Genomic DNA, 18,720 nt, shown 5'->3' with positions numbered 1-18,720 from the left:
TTTTAAATTATAAAGATATGGCCATCTTTTTATATTTTTATTAAGTTTACAATTAGATCTTTTGTGAAATTTGATGTCCTTGTAATAAGGATGGGAATATTTTTGCATTAATTCCAGCTGGTTTGGGCTGGCTTACGTTGGAACGCACCATCCAGGACATTACTTTACTTCCAGATCTGGTTTGAGGTGGTTTGGGCCAGCTCCTGTGTGGAACGCAATTATCGAGGAAGTATTTCTATTTCCGGATCTGGTCTGAGCCGGCTTGTGCTTGTTCCCATGTGGAACGCAGTGCCCCATATGGCGTTTAACCCAGTTCCGGGTTTGCTTATACGAATAGACGTTGTACGCATGCTGAGCCACGCCCCCCAATGATGTCTACGTGACGAAACACGTAGGGAGGAGCTGGCTCTGTGTGCAGGTCGTTCTGCCCAGAAGGTCAGCCATCTTATTGGATTGCAATGCTGCCTGTTTGTACACTATAAGCGCGTGTGTTTTACTATGTGGTGATTGTAACTTTTATTTCCCTAATAAATTGATTCTCAAGTTACTACACCATGAGCTCTTTTTATTGATCTTTTTTGGATCCATATGCACTTTATTCTGGATCTTGACCCACTGGTTTGGATAAAAAAATTAACCGGTATTTGAGGCTGTGTGATCCTCTTGAAATCACTGAATATGCTACTGATCATTGTGGAAGCAATGATCCATTTGATGCGGTAAGCGGCAGTGTGTTCTGACTGTGGTGGTGGCGGATGTCTGTTCACAATTCTTAAATTACACACTTTCATGGACAAGTCTGTTTCCAATTTGGATGCTATGGAACTTTCTAGATATTAATTTAAAGCACTGCATTCTTGTTTATATACACCCAGTTTATTAGGTGTCCTTTGCTAGTATTGGGTTGGACCCCCCTTTGCTTTCAGAACTGCCTTCATTCTTCTTGGCATAGATTCAACAAGGTGTTGGAAACATTCCTCAGATTTTGGTCCATATTGACATGATAGCATCACGCATTTGCTGCATATTTGTCGGCTGCACATCCATGATGTGAATCTCTGGTTCCACCACATCCCAAAGGTGCCCTTTTGGATTGAGATCTGGTGACTGTGGAGGCCATTGGAGTTCAGTGAACTAATTGTCATGTTTGAGATGATTTGAGCTTTGTGACATGGTTCATTATCCTGCTGGAAGTTGCCATCAGAAGATGGGTACACTGTAGTCATAAAGGGATGGTCATGGTCCACAACAATAATCAGGTAGGCTGTGGCACTTAAGTGATGCTCAATTGGTACTAAGAGGTCCATAGTTTGTCAAGAAAATATCCCGCACACCATAAAACCACCACCACCAGCCTGAACTGTTGATACAAGGATGGATCCATGCTTTTATTTTGCTTATGCCAAATTCTGATCCTACCATCTGAATGTCACAGCTGAAATGGAGACGCATCAGACCAGGTAACATTTTTCCAATCTTCTGTGGTCCAATATTCTCCAATTTTGGTAAGCCTATTCGAATTATAGCCTCAGTTTCCTGTTTTTAGCTAACAGAAGTGGCCCCCGATGTGGTCTTCTGCTGCTGTAGCCCATCTGCTTCAAGGTACGATGTGTTGTGCATTCAGAGATAGTATTCTGCATACCTTGGTTGTGACAAGTGGTTATTTGAGTTACTGTTGCCTTTCTATCATCTGGTACAGGTCTGCCCTTTCTCCTTTGACCTCTGACATCAACAAGGCATTTTTGTCCACACAACTGCCACTCACTGCATATTTTCTCTTTTTTGGATCTCTGTAAACTCTAGAGATGGTCATGTGTGGAAAATCCCAGTAGATCAGCAGTTTTTAAAATATTCAGACCAGCCCGTCTGGCACCAACAACCATGCCGCATTCAAAGTCACCTAAATGCTTGGTTTGAACTTCAACAAGTCGTCTTCACCATGTCTAGATGCCTAAATTCATTGAGGTGCTGCCATGTGATTGGCTAATTAGTATGTTGTGTTATCAAGCAATTGAACAGGTGTGCCTTATAAAGTAGCTAGTGAGTGTAAATTAAACAGGGAACTGCATGTCGTCGACCTCTCAAATGAGTAATTTTCTGAGTGCACCCTATAAGACATTTGGGGGGTATGTGGCAGGGCTCAGAGTGGCCTAAACACTCACATGCACATAAATGAGAACAAAGACCACCAACAGAGATATCCAACTCTACTAAACTTCAAATCCACTAATATTAAATCACATACATTACAGGGATTTTAGCATAAATCCCGTACTGAATATTTTACAAGATTTGTCTTCTTGATAGAACATCACATGAACTTCCTCAGATATGGGAGGGTCTACCTGCTAAAATACGTCCGCCAATTACACAAGCAGGAGATACGATATACTGTAACAGTAAATTAGAAAAGATATATATGCTTTATCGCTTTAGATATAAATATATAACTAAACCCAATTGTGTCAGCTAGCAGGACAACAGGTCAGCACTATGACACTTTACTTCCAGTAATAACAGTAACCAATAATCAGTGCACGATTTAATAGAGTTCCTCAAGTGTCTTGTTTTGGCAAGTCTATCTGTAGATGTTTTCTCTTTGCACTGAGAGTATTTTGTATGTGAGTGTTTTTAATGTCCTTTCATTTTAAATATAGTACACAGTGAGCACTATGTTGATCTATTTGGGTTTCTTATTTCTCTGCATACTATAAAGATTGACCTATTGGAGCCTGTGCTTCTGAGTGTGGAATCAGGAAAGGAGAGAGATCATACTGCAGTTTTAAACCTTTATGGGGAACAAGCTTGTGAAACTTCATATAATCCAGGAGGTCATTTGATGAAGGTCAGCAGACACGTGTGTCACAGGGTGGAGATCTTTGCACTTGCATTGAGTGTTTTTGATTTAGAAGAGCACTGGATGGTTCACATGGGGAGCCATCTTGTTATTAATTGACAATTATGTTTCAATACTGATTTAAAGTGAAGCATCATTGTTATTGGGACACTTCATAAATTATTTTTAGTAAAATATTTTAAGTGAGTGTGTATCACATTTACAAATGACCCACGTGGATTATTTATATAGGCATGTTTGATTTTTGCATGAGAGTAAATAGTGGTGGTTGCAGATTGCACTGTATATATTTATTCTGTGGGGCCATGGTCAAGATGGTGCAGTGACATTTTCTCCTGTTCCTGTGAGCTATTGGAGTCAGGTTGTAGCTCTTTGTCTCTTGGATGCCTCACCGCTCCTCCACAACACGAAAAGGGGGGGAAGAAGCTCCAGTTCCTGGAGCTGGTGGAGGTGAAATTTCTGGCCCATACAGATCATGAGGAGGCATTCTCCAGAGCCTTCTCCAACATAGTGTCCCAGACTGATCCAACAGATCCTGCCAATCCTCAACCTCCTAGCCTGCCTGATATTATGACTGCCATTGCTGCTTGCCAGACTACCCTGGCTACCAAGCTTGAAGCGGTGCTGCATAATGTGGGTCTGCTTCGTCAGGGCATCGACGAGAGCCTCTCCCATGTTTCAGTGGCTGTACAGTGGCTGAGCCAGGCAGAAGACTCGGTCACTAAAAATACCACAGCCATTTGTTCCCTTCAGACCAGGTTCTGGAAAGGCGGAAGATGTTGAAACCACAATCGTAGAAACAACCTCAACATTGTAGGTCTAGCTGAGGGCTCAAACCTGACGGTGTTCGTGGAGGAATCGCCACTCCCTTTTTTTGCCTGTGGCCCAGTTCTCCCTCCTCTTCACTGTGGAACAGGTACATTGCATCCCACCTAAACCGGGGCTACATGGATCTCCCCCTCCCACCTACATCTTGCAGTTGCTGAATATCCGGGACGATGAAGATTGAAGTCCTCTGGGATGTACATCTTCAAGGAGACCTCTCCTATTAAAATGGAAAGTTTCTCATCTTTATTGCAAACACAAAAGCTATAAAAGTTCTTTGATCATGTGAAGGCTACTCTGCCAGTTGCGGCATCTGCTACAGCAGTGGTCTCTAAAGTGCGGCCCAGGGGTTGAATTCGGCCCTTTGCTTGCCTTTATCTGGCCCCTGGGACACTATTCCTCCCAATGTCAGACACTACTTTGCCATCTGACACCAACAGGGGGGCACCATTTCTCCCACTGACACCAATATTGAGGCACTATTCCCTACCTATGATGCTACCGATGGGGCACAATGTCTCTCATGAAAACAAAATGCAGATGTTTACGCCCACTGATGCCAGGAACATTTCCACTCACATTAGCCACAGTCCAGCCCTCCTAGAGTCTGAAGGACAATAAACTGGCCCTTTGTTTAGAAAGTTTGGAGACCCCTGCGCTACAGTGTCCTCTTCCCAGGTCTCCTGAGGATCCAAGATTCTCCTCTTGTGCCTGACACCTGGTTGGAATCCTTTCCTCCTCATCGTTGATCAGTGGATCTTTGAGTCCTACTGCTACAGGCTGTTAGCTTTTTTCTATAGCCCAGGATTGCTTGAATATCTGTAAGGGTGCTTAAACCTTTTGACTTACCTGTTAGTGCCTTGATTTGCACTGTTTGTACTGTTATCTAGTTAAGTATATATTTAGTGTGTATATTTGTATACAATAGCTTAAATTTCTGTGTACAAGATCTGATAGGGAGGAACAGATTATTGGTTATTGTTATCCCTTTCGAAAGTTAATTTCCTTCCAACATATTATATTAAATAAAGACTGAAGTGGGTCCCGCTAGTGGCCAAAAATAGGCACAACGGGAAAAAGTTGAAAAATCCAGGCTTAAAAGTAAGTAAACATATCCCTCTGGTGGCCAGAATATACCAAGCAAGAAATTCTTGCCATCTAAGCTGAAAAAAAAAAACATATAGGCTGCTGTTAACCACTAGGCTGGAAAATGCTAATTACCGAGCTGTCATGCTGGTGATTTGGTTTCAATACAGTGAGGAGCTGACCTGGAACAAGTACAGTATAAAGATAAAGAATAAGGACTTTCTCTGACTCTCATTTTCTGTATAACATCTCTGGGTCTGGGCCCTAGGCTGATGTCACATCATGATAGTATCTCTATGCACTGCAAAGAAATACTACTCTTATTCCATGTGCTAATCCTAGGCTGGCTGGATGAGTGAGCTGTTATGTTGGATGGCATCCTACAGCTTTTCCCTAAGTGTAATAGTGGTGGTTCGCTATTCCGTACAGCACCGCACATATAACCAGGTAACTATCTTTTCTACTCTGCATAGTGACCCTTTCACTGTTGAGTTGTTGCCAACAGGATTGCTAGTGTGGCATGGTCCTTGAATGAAGGCCAGACAAGTTTCAACCCCATATTCAGGGGAATTGGGCCTCATCCCATACAGACCCAGGGACCTCCCTGGCTCCTGAGTTGCTGACTTTGTAGACACCCTTGAAGGGATATCCTCCCAGGCCACACCACTCTCCTTGGAGATCCACAAGTCTGGGACTTTCTGGAAACAAGTAAAATAGAAAGGTTCTGGCAAAGCTGGAAATCAATGGGGCACAGGGGCAGCAGGGGATCATCCATTCCTTGATTTCATAGGGAAAAACCCCTCCACAGCCTAAAGCTCAGTCCAGTGTCTAAAGCTACTTTGGGGCCCAGTGGAAATAAAATCAAAAATTTTTCTCCAGTTGCAACCCTGTCCTGTTCCAAAGAAGTCCTGAAAATGGGGAAGTAACACATGTCCTTTCACCAGCTCTCACATGTTTTGCAACACATGCCTGACGCTTCAAAATTTGCACAGTTACTTCTGCTGAGTTCCAGAAAATTCCGGATGCTTCCAGTATTCTTCAGGATATCTCCATCTCTCAGTAGTACCATCCAGTGTGAGTCTGGTCCTGCTTATTATGCCAAAAATGTTAGGATGGGTAACCCAGGGGCCTGATTGTTAAACCAGTTCCCAGCCAAGTATCCAATGCAGGATTTATATGTGTCTGCACAACTGTGTACATATGGTGGGTCAGTTACCTCTTATTGCCAACTCTCAGGTCCAATGCACCATATTGACCTCTCACTTTGGATGGGAGATACTCTTACATTTTGTAGTTACAGACTAGTGCCAGGAGATCCTGATGTTAATCTAAGGCCCATATGACATTAAGGCCTAGGTCCACAGTTGCATGCCAGCACTTGAGGTCATCTTCCACTGCTAGGCAGGCAGCTCTCTCCACCTAGTCACTACCAGGTCCCATCCCAACCAGGGTTCTATGTACCTACAGTCCTGTATATTATAAGAATATTGAATTTTGTACAACTGCTTAGAGCTTAAAAGCACTTTACCAGTTACAACATCCAACGAGTATTATAGAAGCAATCCATGACATATTTTCTATTAGAATAATCACAATTCACAGAACTCAAATCTTTTGCCATTTGGGATCACCTAGCTGTTTCCACTTGGGCAGGATTTAGGTCATATGGAGGAATGCCCACTACAGGGAAAAGAAGCCCCAGAGGGGGCTACACAACATAGCCAGACTACATCCTCTTCTATTGTCCATCACCACAGTACCTTAAGCATCACTCTCCGTTTATATATGGGAACTGCCAGTAGGGAAGATGTGACATCACTCTTCTGAGAGATAAGGAGGAGTCCAGATTTCTTGTGCAAACTACTAATTACACCACCCTACACCTAGTGAAGATTAACAAAGGCAGACATGTATATAGTCCATGGCTCCCCCATAGATACGCTGGAGGATTGTGCATAGCCACCCAAGAACAGGAAGTGTGTTGTGTGTAGGATTATCAGGTGAAGATGAAAGGGAAAAAAAATACACTTAATTTAAGGATTAATAATCTACAATGTATTATGGCTTTGTTTGGAATCTAGATGCACTTGAGTTGCCAAAAATTGGACATTCTTCCACTCATCCCTAAAAATTCTTCCACCGCATCATGTACAATATATTTTGATGTGGACATACCACAGTTTGATGAAAACACTACAGGGATTTAACATCTAAGAAAAGTCTGAATTGGCTCTGCCCCAGGAAGAAATAAACCAAAATGATAATTTGCAGTATGTGCTGACATGGCTTTTCAGCTATCTCATATTTTGTATATTTTATTTGTAGATGGAAATATTAGCTCCTTGGTGACAATCACTACAAAAACCTTTCTGCGCTATGATAAGCTACGGGAGTTGCTAAGAAGTATACGTCTGTATTACCCCGACATAAAGGTCATCGTGGCCGATGACAATGAAAAACCTGAGAAAATTGAAGATCCAAATGTGGAACAGTACATTATGCCATATGCCAAGGTATTGCCCTTTTTTCTATGACTCAGGGTTGTAACAAAGAGTTTTATGCGTTATATAGCTTGTCCTGGTTGTAAGCAGGTGCATGTCAAATGTCCATGGTTTAATAAAAGGTTCATCATTGTTTTTCACTTGATGCCAATGCTTACATTTCTGTGTCAATCCTGTTGCAAGAATTGCGCTTGCCCTGCTGAGGCAGTACTCCCTGGAAGGTAAGGATTAACACTGCTGCTCAGGTTTTCCCACTCTTTTTGGGGAAGTACTGCCCTCTGCTGGGGTAAACACATAAACATAGAGGGAATCACTTGACTGGGGCCCCCTGGTTAATAACATGGCCAGAGGATGTTAACTATTGCTTGCACTTTTCCACCCCCTGTGGGAACCTAGTTGGGGTTTTAGGGGTTCAGATTCATACTTGACCAAAGGGCTTTCTCACTTATTTAAGGAATGACTAACTAACATGGGGCAATCAGGGGCACCAGTGGACAAACTCAAAGGCGCTTAGAAGATTGTGCACAGGAATATGTATTAAAGATACATTTTTGAACTGTTCATTTGTTATATTTAAACCACTCCCTGTATTACTGGGACAAGAAGGGAGAAAAAATGCAGCACCATTGTCTAACGTGCAGTGAAGCTATTTGGGGGAGGCTATATTGCCATTGCTGATGACTACAGTACTAGTGTAGAGTGCACAAACAAACAATCAGCTGGTTAGGAAATTGTGTGACTTGGCAAAGGTAATGGAAGGCCCTGGTAGTGAGAGAGGTTGTGTACTTAGGCTCTGTGACGGAATCCGGACACCCGGACTGGGTATCTCCGCCAAGAATCTGCTTCCTAAGCTCTGGAACACAGGATCCTTGAATCTGGCTATAGTTACCCCAAGAATTTGACAGTACATGTTTTGGAGTCAAACCAGAATCAAACTGTTTATTGAAACACAATGCACAAGGAGATATACGCTCTGACAACCCCTCCCCCTTAGCCAATCCACACAAACGTACACGTCCCATAATAAGCTTGCTCAAGGCAGACAGGAACAATGGAATGCAGGTATTCAACAATAACAAACCCCCACCCCACTAGCATGGGTATATGAAATGCTTCTGCAATATCCTAGCAATCTGCAATATATCTTTATATATTTCCTGAGGGACACTGTTCAGAAATATTATTGTCCCAAGTGAAAGAACCCCTCACTCTTTCACTCTTTCAACACAAACCACACATATAAAACCCAGGATAACTGGGGTAACACAAAAGGCTGAGTCCAGTGTGGTTGTACAGCGAGTCTGATTAGAGCAGACCCAACTGGGGTTCTTGGTCACCCTGTGCCCCTAATAGACACAGGGTGACTTACACATAAGAGGGGCTGGGGAAGCTGGACAAGTAGTCTCCCAACCTCCCAGAAGCAATCTGGGTTCCACAAGCCCCCTAACCAAAACCAAAATGACTCACGTCACAGGCTCCTTCTTCAGGAACCTGGCATCACAGCACGGGGCATCCTAGTGACCCAGCCTGGAAGTGCCAGAAGATGGAGTGAGGCCTCGGCAGAAGAATAGGCAAGATTAAATACAAGAGTTCAGCTTCCTATTATTCAAGTGTATTATAAGAATCAATGTCACTGGGAGTGAGGTGACTGGTTACTGGGCTGGTGAAGTCCAGTACAGGCTCAGCGGTAGAGACTCAGAAATGCAGCACAACATATCGACGAGTTATGAAATTGATAGAGGAACTGTTATCCAGAGTTAAAAGAACTGTGCTATGAACTTCAAGAAGGTAATTATGTTTTCAATGGAGAAGCGAAGCAGCAACGCTTTTAAGGTGCAGCATTGCCTTAATGTCAGCCTTGCATTAAATAGCAGCCTCAGTCTGCCTTTGGGGGCACTAGCGGCTCTCTCCTGATTCCCACTTGGGTGCAGTAGGACCCTCCCACATTGTGACATAACCCCCCTCCCCCCCGCTCCCTGTGTTTGTATGGGTGTCACATGGACAGGATATAAGAGGAATTAGAAATATCTGTGGCTGTTACAATAGTTCTTTAATGCTGAACTCCAGGCAGATACAGTTGCAAGAAAAAGTATGTGAACCCTTTGGAATGATATGGATTTCTGCACAAATTGGTCATAAAATGTGATCTGATCATCATCTAAGTCACAACAATAGACAATCACAGTCTGCTTAAACTAATAACACACAAAGAATGAAATGTTGCCATGTTTTTATTGAACACACCATGTAAACATTCACAGTGCAGGTGGAAAAAGTCTGTGAACCCCTAGACTAATGACATCTCCAAGAGTTAATTGGAGTGAGATGTCAGCCAACTGGAGTCCAATCAAGGAGATGAGATTGGAGGTGTTGGTTACAGCTGCCCTGCCCTATAAAAAACACACACCAGTTCTGGGTTTGCTTTTCACAAGAAGCACTGCCTTATGTGAATGATGCCTCACACAAAAGAGCTCTCAGAAGACCTACGATTAAGAATTGTTGACCTGTATAAAGCTGGAAAGGGTTATAAAAGTATCTCCAAAAGCCTTGGAGAAAGTTCAGCACTGCTGCTATTCTCCCTAGGAGTGGCCGTCCTGTAAAGATGACTGCAAGAGCACAGCGCAGACTGCTAAATGAGGTGAAGAAGAATCCTAGAGTGTCAGCTAAAGACTTACAAAAGTCACTGGCAAATGCTAACATCCCTGTTAGCGAATCTGCAACACGTAAAACACTAAACAAGAATGGATTTCATGGGAGGATACCACAGAGGAAGCCACTGCTGTCCAAACAAAACATTGCTGCACGTTTACAGTTTGCACAAGAGCACCTGGATGTTCCACAGCAGTACTGGCAAAATATTCTGTGGACAGATGAAACCAAAGTTGAGTTGTTTGGAAGAAACACACAACACTATATGTGGCGAAAAAGAGGCACAGCACACCAACATCAAAACCTCATCCCAATAGTGAAATATGGTGGTGGGGGCATCATGGTTTGGGGCTGCTTTGCTGTGTCAGGGCCTGGACGGATTGCTATCATCGAAGGAAAAAGGAATTCCCAAGTTTATCAAGACATTTTGCAGGAGAACTTAAGGCCATCTGTCTACCAGCTGAAGCTCAACAGAAGATGGGTGTTGCAACAGGACAATGACCCAAAGCGTAGAAGTAAATCAACAACAGAATGGCTTTAACAGAAGAAAATACGCCTTCTGAAGTGGCCCAGTCAGAGTCCTGACCTCAACCCGATTGAGATGCTGTGGCATGACCTCAAGAAAGCGATTCACACGAGACATCCCAAGAATGTTGCTGAACTCAAACAGTTCTGTAAAGAGGAATGGTCAAGAATTACTCCTGACCGTTGTGCACGTCTAATCTGCAACTACAGGGAACGTTTGGTTGGAGTTATTGCTGCCAAAGGAGGTTCAACCAGTTATTAAATCCAAGGGTTCGCATACTTTTTCCAACTGCACTGTGAATGTTTATATGGTGTGTTCAATAAAAACATGGCAACATTTCATTCTTTGTGTGTTATTAGTTTAAGCAGACTGATTGTCTATTGTTGTGACTTAGATGATGTTCAGATCACATTTTATGACCAATTTGTGCAGAAATCCATATCATTCCAAAGGGTTCACATACTTTTTCTTGCAGCTGTATAAAATACACACCAATAATACAGTTCTGTATTCATTTATAGTGGTAATAAAGGTTCAGCTTTTTAAAAAATAACAAACATGTTATATTTACCTGCTTTGTGCAATGATTTTGCACAGAGCAGCCCCGATCCTCCTCTTCTTGGGTCCCTCGCCTGCGCCGCTACCTCCTCCCACTTGATGACCAGTGTCCCCAAGAGCAAGCTGCTCACTATGGGGGCACCGGTGTGTGCTCGCTCCCGAGCCCTGCTTTATGCATCCATAGGACACATAGAGCCTTAGATCAGCCCCTTGCTCTCTCTTCATTGGCTGTGATTGACAGCAGTGGGAGCCAATGGCCAGTAAGGAGAGGGAGCCCTGGGACAGCCTAGGCTTGTGTACATCGATGGATCGAGCAGGAGCTCAGGTGAGTATTAGGGGGGCTGTGGGAGGAGCAGCACACAGGTTTTTTTTACCTTCATGCATAGAATGCATCAGGGTAAAAAATCTTCAGCCTTTAAAACCACTTTAAGTATCTTTTAAATGTAAGTTTTTAAAGGCAAGCTGTGTATCTGAATTTCTCCTGGTATCAGCCTCTTATAGAGAAGAGCTCAGACTGAAGGGGGGGAAATACAGCACAAGAAGCCAATCAGTAGTGCTGTAATGCAAGAAGCCTGCTGAAGGGAGGAGAGCGCAGAGATGCACTCATCAATCTGCTGCTTATCTTTACTGTCCGGCCTGGGGGAGAGACGTCAGACAGTGCTGTGCTGTGTGGCAGATCTTTGTAAAGTTAAGAAATGGGTGGACATAAATACAAATCCTTTGACCGGTAAAACAGTTTCCATTATTATATGAATTTTATTCACATACGGTACACTATATTACCAAAAGTATTGTGACTCCTGCCTTTACATGCATATGAACTTTAATGGCATCCCAGTCTTAGTCCTTAGGGTTCAATATTGAGTTGGCCAACCCTTTGTAGCTATAACAGCTTCAACTCTCCTGGAAAGGCTGTCCACAAGGTGTAGGGCACTGATGGCACAGAGTCGTGACCTCAACCCGATCTAACACCTTCGGGATTAATTAGAGCAGAGACTGCGAGCCAGGGCTTCTCATCCGTATCCGTGCCTGACCTCACAAATGGGCTTCTGGAAGAATGGTTAAACATTCCCATAGACACACTCCTAATGCCTTCCCAGAAGAGTTGAGGCTGTCCTAGCTTCACAGGGTGGGCCAACTAAATATTGAACACTACAGACTAAGACTGGGATGCCATTAAAGTTCATGTGCGTATAAAGGCAGGTGTTCCAATACTTTTGGTAATATAGTGTATTTAGCTATGTGCCTGGGGGTTCAACTTTAAATGATATCTGCATGAGCATAGCTTAGACAGTTGGAGAAATGTCAAGAATTCCAAAGCAGTTTTTTTTCTCCCTTGTTTGTTACATTAGTGCTGCTGATCTCCTCCACTTTCTGTATACATGCAACCACTCCAGCCTCAGCTGTACAATATTGCTCTAAATTTACTTCCTAATAGTGACAATGGTTCACAATGCCTGGGTACGCTGGGTTCCCTATAGGAAGTTTTATATCTCGATTTCTAAAGGCTTACTGTTAACTGGCTAAAGATTGGAGAACCAAATATTTCTGAACAATAAACATGCCTTGTTTTTTTCCAGGGATGGTTTGCGGGCAGGAATCTTGCTGTATCTCAAGTAACCACCAAATATTTCCTCTGGGTGGATGATGACTTTCTGTTTACAGAGAACACAAAAATAGAAAAATTAGTGGATGTATTAGAAGGAACCGACTTGGACATGGTGAGATCTGCTACTACTTTTCTCTTAGTGGATAACTTGTTCACCTAGGTATTAGGGACAGGCCGATTATTGGCAAGGCCGATATATCGGTGGCTGATATGCACTTTCCCCGATATATCCATATCGGCCCTGGAACTGGCCGATATTGCTGATATTTTTGTGATGTCATTCTGTCTTCTTAGGCCATCTCCCTCGCCTTGGACAGCCTCGTCTGGGGCCGGGACTATTCTCGCGGGAGCGTATCTGTACCTGCCAGTTACAGGCACTGTACCAGCCAGCCACCCACAAGCCCTGTACCAGTCAGCCACCCACAGCCCCTTTGCCAGCTAGCCACCCACCACAGGGTGCCAGCCAGACACCCACCCACCACAGGGTGCCAGACAGCCAGCCACCCACAGACAGGGTGCCAGACAGTCAGAAATCCACAGGCCCTCCAGTCAGCCACAGGCACTGTACCAGCCAGCCGCCCACAGGCCCTATACCAGCCAGTCGCCCACAGGCCCTGTACCAGCCAGTCACCCACAGTCCCTGTGCAAGCCAGCCGTCCACTACAGGGTGCCAGCCAGCCGTCCACCACAGGGTGCCAGCCAGCCGTCCACCACAGGGTGCCAGCCATACACCAAAGGGTGCCAGACAGCCAGCCATCCACCACAGGGTGCCAGCCATCCACCCACCACAGGGGGCCAGCCAGCCACCCACCCACCACAGGGGGCCAGCCAGCCACCCACCCACCACCGGGTGCCAGCAAGCCAGCCATTAAGCATTAAACAAAAATTAACATGTTTAGTACCAGATTTGTGTCAAAAATGGTCTTTTATTTTTCACAATTTTAAATGTACAAAATATCGGCCAATACCGTTTCATTGTGACCGAAATATATCAGTATCGGTATCGGCCCTGAAAAAAACATATTGATCTATCCCTACTAGGTATAGGGTTCCTTCAAAATACACATAACATGTCTTTAATGTTTATGTACATTTTTTTCCCCCAACTGGTAAGATTGACCTTTCTTTGTTGCCTATTGTCACCAAAATAGAAATTGATGGGGAAATTGCTACAGCTGTCCCCAGAATAGAAATAGAGGGTAAATATTTCATTAGAAACAGTTTTTCTGGGGACAACTGGATTGGAAATTTCATTTTCTTTGTTGAGATTTCCTCTAACGTCCTGTGCTACCGCCTTGCCAGGAAGTAGAATCTCACAAACGGGACACAGGCCACAAAATTTAATGTGACCGGTGTTTTAACCTTACTTTATCCATTAACTGAAGAAAGGGTTGGTTATACAGACACTTTAACCACTTGCCGACCGCCGCACGACTATCTACGTCGGCGGTCAGCCCCTCACAGGCAAAGTGACGTAGGGCTACGTCACTAGCCTGTGAGGGTCTAGGGAGCGAGCGCGCGCCGCCGGAGGCGCGCTCCCGCGTGGTCACGGCGGACCCCATGTCCGCCGGTCACTCTGCGATCGGCGGGGGAGAGGGAGAAAGTGAGGCGGCTTGTGTAAACAAGCTGCCTGTCATTCTCCCCTGTGTATGAAGGATGATCAAACGGTTCTACTATGTAGAACCGTTGATCACTCTTCATACATCTGAAGCCACAGCCAATCACAGTAGAAAGCACGCCCCTAGGGACACACATAGCCCCCCCCTTTCAAAAAAAAGTTAACCCCTTCACTGCCAGTGTATTTTTACAGTAACAGTGCATATGTATAGCACTGATTACTGTAGAAATGTCACTGGTAACCCCAAAAGTGTCAAAAATTTCAGTCAAGGGTCCGATCTGTCCGCCGCAATGTCACAGTACCGCAAACAAAATCGCAGATCGCCGCCATTACGCGTTAAAAAAAAAAAACAACAAAAATTACATAAATCTTTCCCTTTGTTAGTAAACGCGATAACTTTTGCGCAAACCAATAAAAATACGCTTTTTGCAATTTTTTTTTTTTTTTAACCAAACATATGTAGCATAAAACAAATTGGCCGAAAATGTTAAAAAATTTTGATTTTTACATTTTTTTTTTGGGGAATTTCATATAAAAATATGTGAAAAATATTGCTATTTTTGCAAAATTTACGCTCTTTTTTTTGTTTATAGCGCGTGATCAAAAAATCGCACAGGTGATCAAATACCATCAAAAGAAAGCTCTGTTTGTGGGAAAAAAAGGACGTCAAATTAGTTTAGGTACAGTGTCGCACAACCGTGCAATTGTCCGTTAAAGTCTCGCAGTGCCGAATCGCAAAATACCCCCTGGTCGTTTAGCAGCCAAATCCTCCGGGGCTTAAGTGGTTAAAGAGGAACTGAAGTTTGTGAAAGCTCTGCCTAAAAACAAGCAGACAGAGGACAAAGGACTAGTAACAAATTTTTCCTTTACCTCTCTGCTGCTGATCTTTTCCTTTACTAACTTACAATGCCTTTTTCTGTGCAGTGCCTCAGTGTGGAGGCTTTTACTTCCTCATATCAGAGCATTTTTTAAAAAACATTCCTATTTAAAGCCCATGCAGGGTAATACAAGAGAACAGGTTTCGTTCTTTCTCTGGAGTAATTATAGAATTGGGTATGGCCCTGCTCCACTTAAATAAAGTGCTAAATGTGCAAATACTACTCAAAAAGAGCTACTCAGATAAATATGTAAAATAGGTCAAATTAATCACATACAATGATGTGCAAAAAAATCCAATACTGTGCATAAACATGGTGCAATGTCAGCAAAAAGTGCAAGTGCTAATAATATACAAAGTGCTAATATGTTTGTGTAATATTGTCCTTCAAAGATGCATGCGTTTTTCATTTAAAAAATATTCACATGGAATTGCTGGTCCTTGTACATTTGTGCATCAGTGCTAACCCAGCACAATGAAGAATCCAAGCATACAGTGACCCCAAATCCTTCAGTGACCCCCACGAGGAGTGCACCCACCAGATAGCTACCCCTTTGCAACAGGGGCTTATCACCTTTGGTTAGAAAAACTGCTTTTCTCTTCCCTCCGAGGTTCTCCCTTAAGCTCCCCATCGTAGAGATTGTTCTTTCTCTGTCCACTCATCTGTGAGTGGGTTTGGTCTGGGTTTGTATACACAAGCAGCACCTTCATTTCAAATTTTCAGGACTGGTGGTTCTGTTTTACAGCTAGCAGGTTAGCAATTGAAAATTTTGATGAAACGCTATCAGTAGCCATTATGTATGCTTTCTGACCTTTCAGAGACAGTTTTTCCATAATTCTAAACTGTATATGAATCTGTAGCAGTATTTAGTACTTTGGCTGTAGCTAGACCCATAACTTGTTGAAAAGCTGCTGCAGATATGACTCTTACTAGTCAAGATGAAGCTGGACACATGGCTGAGTCTTCTTGTTTTATTGGAAAACAGGAACACAAACACGTGAACAATGTAGTACCAGTAGGAAGAACATTACATATAAGAAAAAAAGTAACATTAACGCCTACTGGCAGAACTATTAATCACAGTATAATATATGGTTGTTGCATCTATCCTCAATATAAAAAAGCATGCTTAAATACTGAGTATGTTTCATTTCTCTTTTGACACCTTCAGTGTCACTTACAACTCTACTTCCTCCTCTCCTATTCCTCTTACCGTTGGGGTCCCTCAAGGTTCTGTCCTTGAACCTTCACTATTCTTGATCTCCACCTCCTCCCGGGCTCATCTAAAAGCCTCCTATGGCTTCTAATACAATTTCTTTGCTGATGACACACAAATCGATCTCTCTACCCCTCAGCTCACCCCATCAGTTTCCTCACGTATACTGATTTACTAACAGACATATCTGACTGGATGTCACACCACTTTCTCAAATGCAATCTATCAAAAACTGAGCTCATAATATTTCTTCCCTATATGCCCCTTCCTACTCTGCCAAGATCAATGGCACAACTATCAGTCTTTCCTTACATGCCAGGGTTCTAGGGGGTAACCCTGGACTCTGAACTGTCACTTCAGTCCCACATCCAATTCCTGTCTAAATCATGCCGCCTCAACCTCTGCAACATCTCCAGAATACACCCCTTTTTAACCATTGACACCACAATGCTTTTAATTCACTCCATGGTCATCTTTAGCCTCGACTACTGAAACTCCCTCCTCATTGGATTACCTTTACATAGGCTATGTGCTGCAAGACTTATCCACATTACCAACTGTTCAGTGTCTAGTTTCCCTCTATGCCAATTCCTCCACTGGCTTCCGCTCACCCAACGAATAAAATTCAAAGTACTAACAACAACTTACAAAGTTATCCACAACTCTGCCCCCATCTACATCACCAAATCATTCTATTTGTTTCTCCCAAGACCTCCTAATCTCTACATACCTTTATACCTCCTCCCATGATCACCTCCAGGACTTCTCCCGAGCTTCTCCCATCCTTTGGAATGCCCTATCCCAATTTGTCTCTTCCCTTTAAAGAGGTTGTAAACTCGTTTTTTTTTTTTTTTCCACCCTGCAAGAGAAAGACATAATGAGCTAGTATGCATCGCATAGACCATTTACATTTATTAGAGGCATTTACCTTAGAACGAGCCCCCGCCGTGCCGCTCACTCACCTCTATGACGGGCGACATGTCCTGTCCCCGTCTTCCAGGATCGCGGCATCCAGCCATCTGATTGGCCGGAGCCGCGGTGACGTCACTCCAGCACATGCGCGCGAGAGCCGACAGTCACGGCACGGGACTCTGAAGGAACGCCACGAGCGGCCGTTCCTTCAGAGCGCATGCTCCAGTGATGTCACTGGCTGCATGTAAGGTAAATATCTCCTAAACGGTACATGTTTAGGAGATATTTACAGTACCTATAGGTAAGCCTTATCATAGCTATAGGTACAAGTTGTAGAGGAGGGTTTACTTCCTCTTTAAAGAAGCCTATCCTGCTTCTAACTATTACACTGTGTTTTGACTTTCTCCATCAGATCATCTCCAACAGTTTTTACCTTTTTGTATTGCCTGACCCTCCCTTTTAGATTGTAATCTCTAACGAGCAGGGCCCTCCGATTCCTCCTATACCAAATTGTTTTTTAACTGTAATGTATTCCTTCATTTTATAAAGCGCAGCACAAACAGTATAATAATAATAGCTATTTTATCATTTGCTAGTTTAGACGTTGTTTTAAAAACATGTTTTTTTCGGTAACCTCTATTTTGTTGCTTATGTTGGTTATGATGGCAGTGCTACAGGACTAAGGTCAGTTGTTGCAGTTGTTTAAATTGCAAAATAGACAATTCAGGCACTGTGCAATGATCATTATGATGCCCAAGCATAACAATTTAACCACAAAGATCCTCAATGAAAGCGCTAAGGGATTCTATAGATCGCCTTTCCATAATCCCCACTCTATTTCTGCCCACCTGGTAGATTTGGGTGGGCAGAGAGATTCTATAAGTCTGTACAGCCACAAAACAGTGTTGTGAAAGCTGATTGCTGGTAATTGTAGTTCCACATGGGTAAAAGACCAAAAACACAGTTAATGCATGACTGAAAATGGGGCATGCCCGAAACTCGTCATGATGACAGCCTACTGAGAGATTGCTCCACAGAACATTGTTGCCATCCCCTGGTGTCCCAACATGCACTGCTTCCAGTGACCACAGCAGCCATGACATCGCATCAGGTGTGCCATCTGGAAGCTTCGGCTACCCATCCTCTGCCTGAGTCTCCTAGGATCGTCCTGGGATCGATTAGCGAGCCCGCGGCCTGGCTGCACAGCCTCCTGCCATCTTTGGCTGCCATACCCATCCCTGGTGTTTTGTACCTTTTTGAATCCTTGCCTGCAAAATACATCCCTGGCTTTTCCACACTGGCTGTGCCAGTAGTCCATCATAGTGGTACAAATTGGGCTTTTCACCATATCCTTTATACAGCATCTTTTTCCATCTGGGAAAAGTAGTTTTACCTGGGAACACAATCTCCTCTCTCCCCTCCAGCACCTGCTTGTTTAATGGTATGTGATTTCAGTTTTTCAAAGCCACGTCCATGTGGGATTAT

The 18,720-nt window shown here is 43.5% G+C and overlaps 1 protein-coding gene across 2 annotated transcripts in view; it reads left to right on the top strand.

The window, feature by feature from the left end:
* LOC309566676 (beta-1,4 N-acetylgalactosaminyltransferase 2-like) overlaps positions 1 to 18,720 on the top strand; it is a gene marked incomplete at its 3' end in the record, with an annotated part of 194,633 nt that overhangs the window by 171,699 nt on the left and 4,214 nt on the right. For both annotated transcript variants that reach the window (XM_082271931.1, XM_082271930.1), the window contains exons 7-8: positions 7,094 to 7,281; positions 12,583 to 12,723. In XM_082271931.1, the coding sequence (XP_082128057.1) occupies positions 7,094 to 7,281; positions 12,583 to 12,723 (329 nt within the window). The remainder of the gene's footprint in view (positions 1 to 7,093; positions 7,282 to 12,582; positions 12,724 to 18,720) is intronic.

The sequence above is a fragment of the Pelophylax lessonae genome (assembly GCF_965119305.1).
Source record: "Pelophylax lessonae genome assembly, chromosome: 11".
Lineage (NCBI taxonomy): Eukaryota > Metazoa > Chordata > Amphibia > Anura > Ranidae > Pelophylax > Pelophylax lessonae.
Note: the sequence above shows the minus strand (reverse complement) of the source record. Positions and strands in the feature narration are given on the sequence as shown.